This window comes from Sinohyriopsis cumingii, chromosome 4 (genome assembly GCF_028554795.1).
Source record: "Sinohyriopsis cumingii isolate HCF-2022 chromosome 4, ASM2855479v2, whole genome shotgun sequence".
Classification (NCBI taxonomy): Eukaryota; Metazoa; Mollusca; class Bivalvia; order Unionida; family Unionidae; genus Sinohyriopsis; species Sinohyriopsis cumingii.
In genome coordinates, this window is record NC_142964.1 from 25,286,876 (window position 1) to 25,301,283 (window position 14,408).

Genomic DNA, 14,408 nt, shown 5'->3' on the forward strand with positions numbered 1-14,408 from the left:
ACAGTGATGTCGGTGATCTTATTTGGTATTATTTTCTGTGTCATCATGACCTTTGTCCCAAATAAGATATAATCAGTATTGATTGGGTCACAATGATGTCAGTGATCTTACTTGGTATTATTTTGTGTGGCATCATGACCTTTGTAAGAAATAGGATATAATCAGTCGATTGGGTCACATTGATGTGTCAGTATCAATAAATGATTATGGTCTAAAGGTTAAAACTTTTCTACATGGCGACAGTCTACCATCCCTTGAATGGATAACTATCAAGCATGGAATCAATGGACATTTCTACCATCCTTTGATGGGATATAATTCCTTGGAATTCTAGTTTTTGGAGACAAATTATTGAGATGATAGACATGTTCCTGTGTGCAAATGTTTGCTGGACATAGATTTTGACTAGATGGTGTCTAGTATCATCCATTGTCTGATCTCTAGCTCAAAAGTCAAGATCATATAGGATGGAAAAAGTTTACATTGTTATGAGTCTTAGTTGGAATTATTTCCATTCTGGTCTGTAACATTTGTGTTAGTGTATTTACATATTTCATGATGCTTTACCGTCCTATTCATTATGACTGTTGTTGACTATGTGGTTGAATCCCTTTGCTCAGAGGTTAAGGTCAAGGAAAGGAAAGTAAATTTGTCACCAGTTTCAGTTTGACTGATTTCTTTGTCAGGACGAACACTTTCAAACCACAGAACATATTTTAATGAAACTTTATCCAGATTTTTATGTCCAGTCACAATGTCGCATACATGTGCATAGGAAGATTCCAGGATCAAAGGTCAAGCTCACAAGAAAGGAAAATATAAAATTGTTGCTGTTTCTCTGTACTGTATGTAAGCTTACAACTACTTGAGAAATTTTAATGAAACTGGTCTCATGATATCAGGACAAAATTTTGTGTTATAAATTTTAGGTTTCTGTCTCAGAGTTCAAGGCTGTCACGATACAAACGATGAAGTGCCATTTGCACTTCTCATGGATCATTCAGCAGCTGAACTACCAAGATGCAGCTTTTCATTTTTGTTCTTGGTTCGGTTTGGTTTAGTGTTCATTTTTTGGCTTGGAATCTCCAAAGTCTATGGCATTCCTTCCGATCCCTCATTCTATTGTTAGTTCGTCTGACATTTTGCCCTTGAAAAGCCAGTCAACATATGTAAAAGGATAGAACTCAAATCGCACCCTTAAACGAAATCATTAATTGGGGTGGTTACCTCCCTTTATATAGTTTAACAGCAGGACTATGTAGCCCTTAAAGTGATATGGAATCATAAGTAGAAAATGCTCATAAATGGTAATTGCTTAAACTTTTTATCATGTTTTTAGTAACTGTTTAATCCATTCTCTTTTAGGAGATAAAAGAAGCAGCAGCTTAAGTTATAATTTAGATTACCTGTATTTAGAGGAGGGATGGTGCTATTGTCTTATAATCATAAAAGGAAGATAACTATCAATATCTTACAAGCTATGTTCATCCCTTAATGTTTAATGTAGTATTACCTGAACACATCAGGTTTGATCCTGTTTAATGTCCTCTTCTCTGAACACTCCAAGTTTGATCCTGTTTAATGTAGTATTAAATGAACACTTCAGGTTTGATCCTGTTTAATGTAGTATTGCCTGAACACTCAAGGCTTCATTCTGTGTAATAAAGTATTACATGAACACACCAAGTTTCATCCTGTTTAATGTATTTTACCTGAACACTCCAAGTCTGATCATGTTTAATGTAGTTTTACCTGAACACTCTAAGTTTAATCCTGTTTAATGTACTATTACCTGAACACTCCAAGTTTCATTCTGTGTAATGTAGAATTACCTGAGCATTCCAAGTTTAATCCAGTTTAATGTACTATTACCTGAACACTCCAAGTTTCATCCTGTTTAATGTACTATTACCTGAACACTCCAAGTTTCATTCTGTGTAATAAAGCATTACATGAACACACCAAGTTTCATCCTGTTTAATGTAGTATTACCTGAACACTCCAAATTTCATCCTGTTTAATGTAGTATTACATGAACACTCCAAGTTTCACCATGTTTAATATAGTATTACCTGAACACTCCAAGTTTAATCCTGTTTAATGTAGTATTACCTGAACACTCCAAACTTCATCCTGTTTAATGTACTACTACCTGAACACTCCAAATTTCATCCTGTTCAATGTACTATTACCTGAACACTCCAAGTCTGATCCTGTGTAATGTACTATTACCAAACACTTCAGGGTTTTTTTCCTGTTTAACGTAGTATAACCTGCACACTCCATCCTGTTTAATGTAGTATTACCTGAACACTCCAAGTTTCATCGTGTTTAATTTTGTATTACCTGAACACTCCAAGTTTCATTCTGTGTAATAAAGTATTACCTGTACACTCCAAGTTTCATCCTGTTTAAAGTAATATTACCTGAACACTCCAAGTTTGATCCTGTTTAATGTAGTATTACTCAAACCTTCCTATCCATCTGCATTCTCAATACATTTAGATTTTTAATTTTCAGAACTTAGCCTCGAGAAATATTTCTCCCATCCTTTATTCACTTAAATGGTAATCTTTGGAATTGTTACTTTATTTAAATGGATCGATTAGAGTTTCAGTGAAAGATTACTCTGTTGAATGGTATGGCATTAAATGGAATGCCTACACAGTTTGAATGCAAACTTTACATTGTTTGAATGAAATTAGTATTCTATTTGAATGGAATAATTACATGATTACTGTTTCAAGGAAAGATTACTCTGTTTGATTGCTATGATTGCACATTAAATAGAATGCTATACTATCAGAATGGAAGGTTTACATTGTTTGAATGAAATGATTACTCTGAATGGTACAATTTAAATGAAATGACTACATTGTTTGAATGGAATGTTTACATTGTTTGAATGACAAGATTACTCTGAATAATATGATTACTGTTTCAAGGCATGATTACTCTGCTTGAATGGTATCATTACACATTAAATGGATTGACTACACTGTTGGAATGGAATGATTACTTAATGAATGGAATGATTTCACCATACATGCCAGCTATTATGCTCTTTTGGCATAACCATTTTGCTTTTCTTCACCAAATTATGTTTTACATTCACCTGTTTATAGATTACACTTTTTTGCTACGTTAAAAAATAAAACTAAAGCAATAAAATGTTTTGCATTTTTATTATCATCTCTTTAATTCCACTATTTTAAATTTGAGAATATTCTTAAAAAGATGACTGCTGCATAAAAGCTGTTCCATTTAATCATACATGGTACCTAGGCAAGGTACTTTTGAAACAAAATATGCCAGGGTACTTTGATTTCATGGAGTTCACATTAAAATGATAAGAAAATTCTAAATGGCATCTATGGGTGAGTACTTCACTTAAAAATGGAGTTTTATCTATGATTGTTTTACATAGTTTGAATATATTGTGGGACACTTTCAAGTTATACCACCGCTCCTGTGGCCTAGTGGTTAGAGCGTCTACCCCGAAAGCAGGAGGTCGTGGGTTCAAACCCCGGCTGAGTCATAACAAAGACTTATAAAAATGGTACTAACAGCTGCCTCACTAGGTGCTCAGCATTAAGAGGTTAGTGTTAGGACTGGTCGACCTGGTTTCAGAATAATGTGACTGGGTGGGATATAATGCTGCATGTCTGCAGGATGATGACTCAGTGCTGGACATCACTATAAACTGCCACACTGCAGACATCATAGCGATATGACTGAAAAATTGTTAAAGATGCGTTAAAAATCCTAATCACACACATATACTGCACTTTAAAAGTGCTTTCCCTGGGTCCCATGTATTGAAACAGCCCTAGGAATAGCATAAGAGAACTTTCCAAATTTGCTATTCATAGCAACTGTAGGACACACGGTACTAATGGTATGAAAAAATGGGAACCAGCCTGGAAATAGGTGAATATAAAATAGAGTATATATGCATTAGGCTGACCAGGATTAGTTAATAATAATGCAAGTTATTTGCTTTAGAAAAAATAATCTTTTGAGAGCTTATCCTAGTTGTAAGTGAAAAAAAAATAGAGACATTAATTTATTGATGGAATTTCAGTCCTTTAAGAGTCATGAGTTTGGAACACTCATTACTAAAATTAGCACCTGACTCTTTGGTGCAGAATTGAAAGCACATGTTTCAAACACATGCAGGTCCAGAAAATGCCATGGCTCATATCCTTTCCTCTACACAGCAGCTGACATCAAAGTTTCATCTATACTGATAAATATAGGTTTGATCATGAGCATTCAAACATTTTAAGTTATTGAATTTTTAATATCATGGTGTTTGCATAGGTTTACTATGGGAACTGAATTAGTTCCGTGAGTCCTATAGACAGCCACAGCAATACACAGTGACTCCACGTATGCAAGTGCAATTTACTTTGCTATAAAGGCAATCACATGGTTCTATTTGTGGACGATAAGCAAAATTAATACATTTTATAAACCAGAGTGACTTTAGGTATGATATTAAATGCATATTCAGATATATCAACTGTTGGAAAGAAGGGGGAGGGGAACAGTGTGTTGATTTGACTCTTATCTGGAGTGTTTAGCACTTTGGCTTATATCAAAGCGTTGCATATATAAAATTTATACAATTTACCATTTATAGAGTAATTACAGTAAGCAATATGATATTTCCTAGTTGTGTTTTGAAACATAATGATTCAGATATGATCACTGAGCTCTTTTCCACCATGCATAATGGTGAAGACCTCTCGTGACTTTGCATTCCTCTAATTTCTTTCAGTGAATGTTTTGAAAGTTCATATTTTGCATTCTGGGGGTAATTTTAGGTAATTTTTATCATTTAAATCTCTTTTTCTGTAATAATACATGTACATCTAGATGGTCACCTTGACCTTTTACTCATTAGTTACATAATATGACAAGGCTGGTAATAAATTTCAGCATTAAATTGAAGAGCGATAAATGGTGATATTAAAAAAGATGATTCTTTTTAGACATCTTTTTTTCAATATTTTTTCTTATTTTCTTAAATAAAGCTCAAATATTTAAATGTTGCCTGAAATGCACCATTTGTCTTTAGGTGAAGATGAACTTGCAATATAATGTAATATTCACCAATGTAATCTTTGACAAGCAGGACTATGCACATTGCTTATTTATGTATTACACTACCATTCTTAGGGCTGTCAAGAAAGTCAAGGGCGAATATAGGACACAGTAGTAATGGTATGAAAAAATGGGAACCAGCCTGGAAATGGGTGAACATACAATAGAGTATATATGGGTTAGGCTGACCAGGATTGGTTTAATAATGCAAGTTATGTTTAACGACAAAGAATCTTATTAGAGCTTATCCTAGTTGTAAGTGAACAAAAACAGAGACATTGTTTTATTGATGGAATTTCAGTCCTTTAAGAGTCATGAGTTTGGAATACTCATTCCTAAAATTAGCACCTGACTCTTTTGTGCGGAATTGAAAGCACATGTTTCAAACACATGCAGGTCCAGAAAATGCCATGGCTCATATTATTTCCTCTACACAGAAGCTAACATCCAGGTTTCATCTATACTGATAAATATAGGTTTGATCATGAGCACTCAAAAATTTTAAGTTATTGAATTTTTAATATCATGGTGTTTGCATAGGTTTATTAAAGGAACTGAATTAGTACCGTGAGTTCTGTATACAACCCATTTCCAAGAAAACAGTCTGGTTCCTTCAAATATGAACTTTGCCTCACAGATTCATTATAATAGTGGTAAAATAGCAGACAAGTCTGTACTTTTAAAGAAAATGGCATATGTAAAGTGAAATGCTTTATGATGTGAGTTGGAGATGTTATATGATGGAAAATGTGAGAGCAGATGGACCTTTTCAAACTTCAAAACATGTCAGATAAAAAAAGGACAAATCGACACTGCTTTACAGAATTTGAATGAAGAATAAATATGAGAGTAATGTTATACAGCACTCTAAGCACATGATCATGCTTAGTTCAGAATTTAGTTCACAATCATTCAGTGAAGTGAGTGCTAATATAAATAATTTTTCAATATGTTTCGTATTTGTATTATGGTTCTAATCCATAAAGATTTTGACCTTTGTGACAAGAATTATGACCAGCTGTAGAACGAGATTAGTAGCAAAAACAAATGTATCTTTTTCATGTGTGCTGTTATCCTGGCATGTAATATCTAGATTACACGTTTTCTGACAAAATTATGCTTTTTTTGCCACTTATAATAGCAATAACTTTGCTTATACCTCTTTGGGGCTTGGCATGTATGTTAAACAGTCTGAATGCAATGTTTAATTTGTTTTAATGGGATGATTACAATTTTTAAATGGAATCAACAGTTTTAATGGATTATTTTTAAGGCTTTTCTGATGTCCCAAAAATATAATCATCATCTATTAATTTACAGTTAATAATGAATAAATATTTAAGGTTTTGAGGGGACATCATAGGGTCTTCTTTGAATACATACTTTAACTACTGATCCATTTGTAACAAGGGCTGATAGTGCAAGCTCTCGGCCATGATTTAAAATTATTGGCATTTTCTATAGGGTAATCTATCAAAAATATATGGACAAATATATTGATTTTGTAAGGAAATAATAAAAAATGATGGTACCTAAGATAATGATGTGCTAAAATGGCCATATAAAAACAAGATTTTCAAGTATTTAAAGATGTACACTAACCAGTATTAGTAACAGTATGCATTGAAATAATAATGACAGTAATTATTAAATAGATATATATCACAGGGATTAAAATACATGTTGAGTACATTCATCATGAATGATTTTATGTCAATTTTAATTATTGTTTTGGAAAAAGACTTGTGATAAAAATTAACATGTTATTCTGTGTGAGCCATGTAGTTCAGTTTGTAGAGTACTGGACTCCAGGGGTCACAGGTTTGATACAGGCCAGTCTGAACTGTGCGTCCTTGGGAAAAGCACTTAGATTTCATTTCCTTGGCATAATGTAGCCAATAATGTGTGCCACTGATACAAACAAATACCAAAACAAAACATATTCTTTCCTACGCAAGACAGGAATTGTTAAAATGTTAAGAGGACAAAATATGGAATGACAAACTGACAGGCTGCAAATTTTGCTTTAATATCTAACGATAAAGATATATGCTTTATCAGCTCAGTACTTGCTACACAGTTCAGAATTGGAGATCACACAGTTACCTGTGGTTCCTGTAATTTTTAATACACTATGAACAATATTTTAATATTTTGTTTTGTTAATTTTGTTGATCAGATCATCATCTCATTTGCCTTTCCTCCATAATCTCAATTCCATATCTATTAATATTGTTCAAATACAATTACATATATGCTGGAGATCTGTTGGAATATTGCAGAAACAATGGAGGTAATCTGATTGAATTGATCCATTAATCAACCACTAGGGAAATGTCTAAAGTACAAGAGCAGTGTGTCATGTTCAAAAAAAAGCAAGACAGAACAGAAAGATACACTGTTAAGACAAAACTTGGGAGGATCAAATATCTGATCGTTTGCCTCCGACTGAAAAATATAGTGCAGAAAGCGTTGATACAGAAATAACTGGCATAATGTCATTTACTATGTCATATACGTCTTAAATCTGTCAAACTGGCCGTAATTGCAGCCTTTCTGCCTTTATAAAAAGACTTATTTCTGTAGTAAGAAAATGTCAGAACATCAGATAAAAAATTAAACAAAATTATGAAGTGGGAAAGTTTTTGTTTTGTGATTCATGATGTTGCAACTCATGAAAATATAATGTTATCATTTCATGAGTGAAATATTTCTTTATATCCACTCAAAAAACATATGTATCCTCTATGCATCATTGTATTTCACTATCACAGTATTGAGTATATCACTGCAGTAGATATGTTACTATCACGGTAGAGAATTTCATGACAGTAGTTATGTTGCTATCAAAGTATTGAATATTTCACTGCAGTTACAATACTGAGTATTTCACTCCAATTGGTATGTTACCATCACATTATTGAGTATCAGTTGGTATGTTACTGCCGCAGTGTTAAGTTAAGGATCCAATTGAAGCAAATCATTTATATATATATATATATATATATATATATATATATATATATATATATATATATATATATATATATATATATATATATATATATATATATATATATATATATATATATATATATATATATATATATATAATAATAATAATAATAATAATAATAATAATTATGTTATTCATAAAATCTTTGGTTTAGCGTTTTTGTTTCCCTTTTTGTTTGGCTTAGTAGTTTTTCCAACTTCAAATGACAGGCTTTGGGAAAATTTATCGTCCAGTTTGTGTCTTCTGTCCTGTCTACCAGAACGGCTCACAAGAAGCTCTTTGGGCAGTCTGCTTTGATGCTCCTTGCTTTCAGGAACTTCAGCATGCCAACGTTTATTCAGCAGATTCCTTTCTTGGACCTTGGGTGATTCTTGGGACTTATAATCATCAATGATATATTGATCAATTTGTGATTCCGATAATTCATAGCCTTGCTTTGGCATCTCATTGTCACTTGGGGTGACCCATGGTATGGATGGAATTTCATCAGATGAATCTGACAAATCAGAAGAGTCTGAAAATAGCTCCTTTCTGTGATGTCACCCTCCCTGAGAAAATCTGTTGGAGAGGAGGCAAACTCTTGTCTGTAAGCATCCAATTGCTGGCTATTTGAATCTTGTACATACCTTTGTAGATCCTGCTGCTGTCTGTATCTACCCAAGCCATACCTATTAATTACCTCTTCTGGTTGTCCCATTCATGGACCTTGAAGCATGGTGTCTTCATATTCATCTAATTGATTACCATTCTGTTGTTGGATCATGCGTCGTTTGACTTGACATTCGGAACAGGTACATCCTAGCTTTGGCATATCCTGAGATTGACGGTTAGAATATAAGTCTGAGAGTCTCAATGGGCCAGGCTCATTTGGTGTCAGTAGACCACTAAATTGTTAATAAAGAGAAGAAAATACACATTTACAAACATAATTCAGAAATCATTTTTAAACATTACGGTCTAAATAATGATGAGTCAGGAAGTACATTCACAAATCATTGTAGGTGTTAATGTATTCCTAGTCATACATCTGACATATTTTCTTAAAATTCTATACTTTATTTTAAAGTGAATCCAACCCATGTGTGAAACCACATTTAACAATCATCAAAAAATGTGAATGATGCAAACCAAGATCTGTTATTAATTAAATGATGAAACACCAAATCAGAGATAGCCACAAATGCTAACTAGCATAGCATTTTCCTTAAAATCAGCCTGACATAGCAAATAGCACGTTCCCTAAAATCAAATGCTTTTACAACCTTATTAGAATAATTTTTGGTTGAATGTGAAAATGCCACAAAAACGGCATATGTCTACAGCTGCTGGCTCATTATTTGTATCAAGTTCTTATATACATTATATATACTAGGTACATGTAGTAATCAAGTTCTTAAATACATTGTAGACAGTATGTAAATGTAGTAATCAAGTTCTTATATACATTATACATACTAGATAAATGTATCACAGTTTTACATTATACATACTAGGTAAATATAATATCAAGTTCTTATATACATTATATATACTAGGTACATGTAGTAATCAAGTTCTTATATACATTGTAGCTACTAGGTAAATATAGCAACCAAATTCTTACATTTTGCATACTAGCTAAATGTAGCAATCAAGCTTTTATATACATTATACATACAAGGTAAATGTAGTAATCAAGTTCTTATATACATTATGCATACTAGGTAAATGTAGTATCACATTCTTACATTATACATACTAGGTAAATATGGCAACCAAGTTATTACGTTATACATACTAGGTAAATGTAGTAATCAAGTTTTTATGTACATTATACATACTAGGTAAATATAGCAACCATGTTCATACATTCTACATACATATCGCTCCAGCGGCCTAGTGGTTAAAGCATCCACCTTGGATGTGGTAGGTCGTGGGTTCAATCCCTGGCCGAGTCATACCAAACACTTACAAAAATGGTACTAACATTAAGAGGTTAGTGTTAGGACTAGTCGGCCTGGTGTCACGATAATGTGACTGGGTGGGACATTGTGATACATGTCTGCTGCATGATGCCCCAGAGCTTGACATCAGTATAAACTGTCACACTGCAGACATCATAGTGATATGGCTGAAAAAGCTGTGTTAAAAATCCAAATCACACACACGCACATACATTATACATACTAGGTAAATATAATAATGAAGATCTTACATACATTATGTATACTAGGCAAATATAGTAATCAAGTTGTTGCGTACATTATACATTCTCTGTAAATATAATAATCAAGTTTTTTGTACTTTATATCTAGGTAGGTTCAGTTGTGGGGTACTTAAAATCAGAGTCAATGGTGGCTGTACATAAAACCTGTCCGATGCAGATAAAAAGAAATTGGTGGAGAAAATTCAGGAGCTGGTTGTAAGCAACGCTATAGAGGCACTTACCAAATTCATTGGCAGCCAAGTACAGAGGGAGCTTCTGCTTGGAGTGATAAGGGACTTTGCAAATGATGTTAAAGGGGGATAAACTATATGGATCATGGGGCCACTAATTCATTTTCATAGAATTTAATATTAATAAGTTAAAAATATAATTGCTGCATTAGGTTCACATATAATATATGCACCTAATAATCTAGCATCACAAAAAGAGTTCATATGTTATTTTTTTAGTAGGGGATTAAATAGAGAACATGAAAATCAAAGAAAATAAATATTTTGTTGTCAGGTTTAGTAAATAAATTGAAGATTATGAAATTACCCTGCTTGACTTTATTCACGTGTATCTGAGGCTTGTAAAACCCACAAGGAATTAAAGTAGGCCTTGCATTATTCATGTTATTGCATAATTTAAGATATGGTTTTTAAATTCACCAAACATATTGTTTTAACCAACAACAAAATCTGTTTTCTACAAAATGGGTACTTTACCTGTTGTCAGTTTGGTTGTTGAGGTATCTGTACATGGCTTTCTTAGTAGAGATCTTTTTCGAGAGAATGAGAGGAAAATAACTCCATTTATTGAAAGCCTTGTTTTTTTTTTCTTTTATGTTTAATAAAGATTATTACTGTTGAGTAACAAATTTGCCATAAAAGTAACAAATGTGTGTTTGTGTGATTTTTATTTTTAATGTAGTTTTAATTTTTTAGTCACATCACTATGATGTCTGCTGTTTGGCAGTTTATAATGATGTCTAGCACTGGGGAATCATGCCATAGACATGTAGCATCTTCACACCAGGCCAACCAGTCCTTACACTAACCTCTTAATGCCGAGCACAAAACAAGACAGCTGTTTGTACTAATTTTATAAGACATGGTATGAATCAGTTGGGCATTTGAACCCATGACCTCTCGCATCTCAGACTGACACTTCAGCCACTTAGGCCACCGGAGTGGTCAAAAGTAACAAATAAATTCTTTCTGTATAAGTGTTATGAGGTAGTCTAAAAGAAACTGGAATGATTATCTTTATAACTTCTTCAATATCATTTTTGGTGGATAATTTACAAGCGTTGGTAACTCACAAACTGCATGATGATACAATTAAAGCTTACTGCTAGTAAATTCTGTTAATGACATCTTTAGTTTCAGCTGACATTTTATTAAATATGTACCAAGAACAGTTCAAGCATGTCTTGAAGTGGATAATATATACCAAGAACAGTTCAAACATGTCTTGTAGTAGATAATATGTACCAAGAATAGTTCAAGCATGTCGTGTAGTGAATAATATGTAAATAAAATCATGTTCATTAAATTATTGAGAATAATTCAAAATAATATTATGTAAGTTATTAAATATGACAGTGTACATTTCACCATAAAACAATGATTTCAAAATGTTAGCATTTCAGGCATTTAATGTGTTCATATTTCTTATTGAAATGTTCTTGTCTATAATTACCAAATACTTTTCATTCTGCTGGTCAACTCTATATATTCCACTGGCAATAACTTTTTATTTTCCAACTGTTATCTTCGAATTCCAGAGAAATGGATATATATCTCTTTTTATCCTTAACAAAGCAAAATATTTTTTCCACTCGGAATTGATCTATTATTAGCTATTTAAATTTTCAAAACATAGTGTGAACCAGGGGTGCATCCTTGTGGTACATCTGTGCTAGGACCATTGAACAAACTTTGCCTGGCAAAAATATCATTGTCCTGAAAAGACCAACCATTTTGTCTTGAAGTGACAAACTTTTATATCCTAAAGGAATGACCTTTTTGGGAAGGCAGCAATGTTATTGCCCTGAAGGGACTGATCATTTTATTCTGAAGGGACATGTTTTGGTAAGGTAGCAATGTCATGATCCTGAATGGACAGACTTTTTGGGAAAGGCAACAATGTCATTGTCCTGAAGGAACAGGTCTATTTTGGGAAGACAAGAATGTCATTATCCTGAAGGAACAGGCCCATTTTGGGAAGACAAGAATGTCATTATCCTGAAGGTACATGCCTATTTTGGGAAGTCAGGAATGTCATCATCCTGAAGGAACAATCCTATTTTGGGAAGAAAATGTCATTATCCTGAAGGAACAGGCCTATTTTGGGAAGACATTATCATTACCCTGGAGTAACACGCCTATTTTGGGAAGACAAGAATATCATTATCCTGAATAAACAGGCCTATTTTGGGAAGACAAGAATGTCATTATCCTGAAGGAACAGGCCTATTTTGGGAAGACAAGAATGTCATTATCCTGAAGGAACAGGTCTATTTTGGGAAGACAATGTCATTATTCTGAAGGAATAGGCCTATTTTGGGAAGTCAAGGATGTCATTATCCTGAAGGAACAGGCCTATTTTGGGAAGACAATGTCATTATCCTGAAGGAACAGGCCTATTTTGGGAAGAAAATGTCATTATCCTGAAGGAACACACCTATTTTGGGAAGACAAGAATATCATTATCCTGAAGGAACAGGCCTATTTTGGGAAGACAAGAATATCATTATCCTGAAGGACAGACCTGTTTTTGGAAGACAAGAATGTCATTATCCTGAAGGAACAGGCCTAGTTTGGGAAGACAAGAATGTCATTATCCTGAAGGGACAGACCACTTTGGGATGGTAACACACTCATTTTCCTGAAGGGACAGACCTTTTTAACCCTGAAGAGACAGACAATTTTGGGAAGTAGCATTATATGCAACATTGTGCCTTAAGCACATGGACAGCAGAGTTGCATGCAATAAGTGCAATGACATGATTGTGTAAAGTACAGCAGATGCTTGTTGTCCCTTTGACACAATTTTAAGGATAATCAGTGGCCAAGGACAGTCTTCACTATAAAGATGTCACAGGTGCCCAAGATCCAATGTAAGTTGTTGATACTGTAAATATCTTAAATTTGCATGAATTAGAGTTTTCCGATTATTCCTGGAAGACAGAAATACAGGGCTTGGAATGAATACATTTCAATGCAGCTATGGAGAAAGACAAGCTTAAAACACATATCAAAACACTAGAAGCTGGGACTATAATTACCAATTACCCTGGTTGCATTCAAAGGGTATAGCTTCCAGCTGCAGTGAAAAGGTTGTTCATTGACTGAAAGGAAAAAGCATTAAGCAGTTATGCAAATAATTTAAGAATGTTTATTTTGAAAGTTCAGCAAATGACTGTTATAATATATAGGACAAGCCCGCTGAGTATATAAAATACGACATCAGCAGGCATGCAGTCAGAAAGGTTAAATTGCATAATGTGTTGGATGGTGTTGAAAGTAACGTGGTTAGGGGCCATCCATTTAGTAAGTACGCAAAACTCTGGCAAATCTTGACCCCCTCCCCCCATGTACACATGCATAATTTTAGCACACACCCATCTGTGTTAATACACTTGACACCCCCCTCAGTGATAATACAAACCTTCAATGTACTAATGATTTCTGCTCTAAAAGCTTTGAGAAAATTAAAATTCCATACTTTTTAGAAATGCCAGTGGTTGATCAGCTAAAGAGGTTTCTTTTCACAAGGGTGCTTTTTTGAATCCCTTAAACATAGGTTTGAAAGACATTCTGTGAGTGGTAAAATTGGAGATATCTATGATGGAAATCTGTACACAAAATATGTTGAAAATTCTGAACCTTTAAATAAACAAGAAAATGTATCCTTCACACTCAACACTGATGGTGCACCTGTGTTCAGAAATAGTAAAAAGTCAATCTGGCCAATATTCCTTGTTATAAATGAACTACCATTTAAAATTAGGGTGAAAAAAGAAAACATGATCTTAGTAATTTTATTTGTAGAGCTTTTCTGCTATGTACAACAGCTGATCTTCCTGCCCAT

General features: G+C 33.6%; 1 protein-coding gene across 1 annotated transcript in view; it reads left to right on the plus strand.

Moving 5' to 3' along the window:
- The window catches only part of LOC149800828 (ankyrin repeat family A protein 2-like), a 50,744-nt gene extending 38,168 nt beyond the window's left edge, over positions 1-12,576 (plus strand). The window contains exon 9 of the mRNA XM_089954829.1: positions 10,420-12,576. Coding sequence (XP_089810955.1) covers positions 10,420-10,472 — 53 coding nt within the window. The 3' untranslated portion in view covers positions 10,473-12,576. The remainder of the gene's footprint in view (positions 1-10,419) is intronic.
- Positions 12,577-14,408: the final 1,832 nt, after the last annotated feature.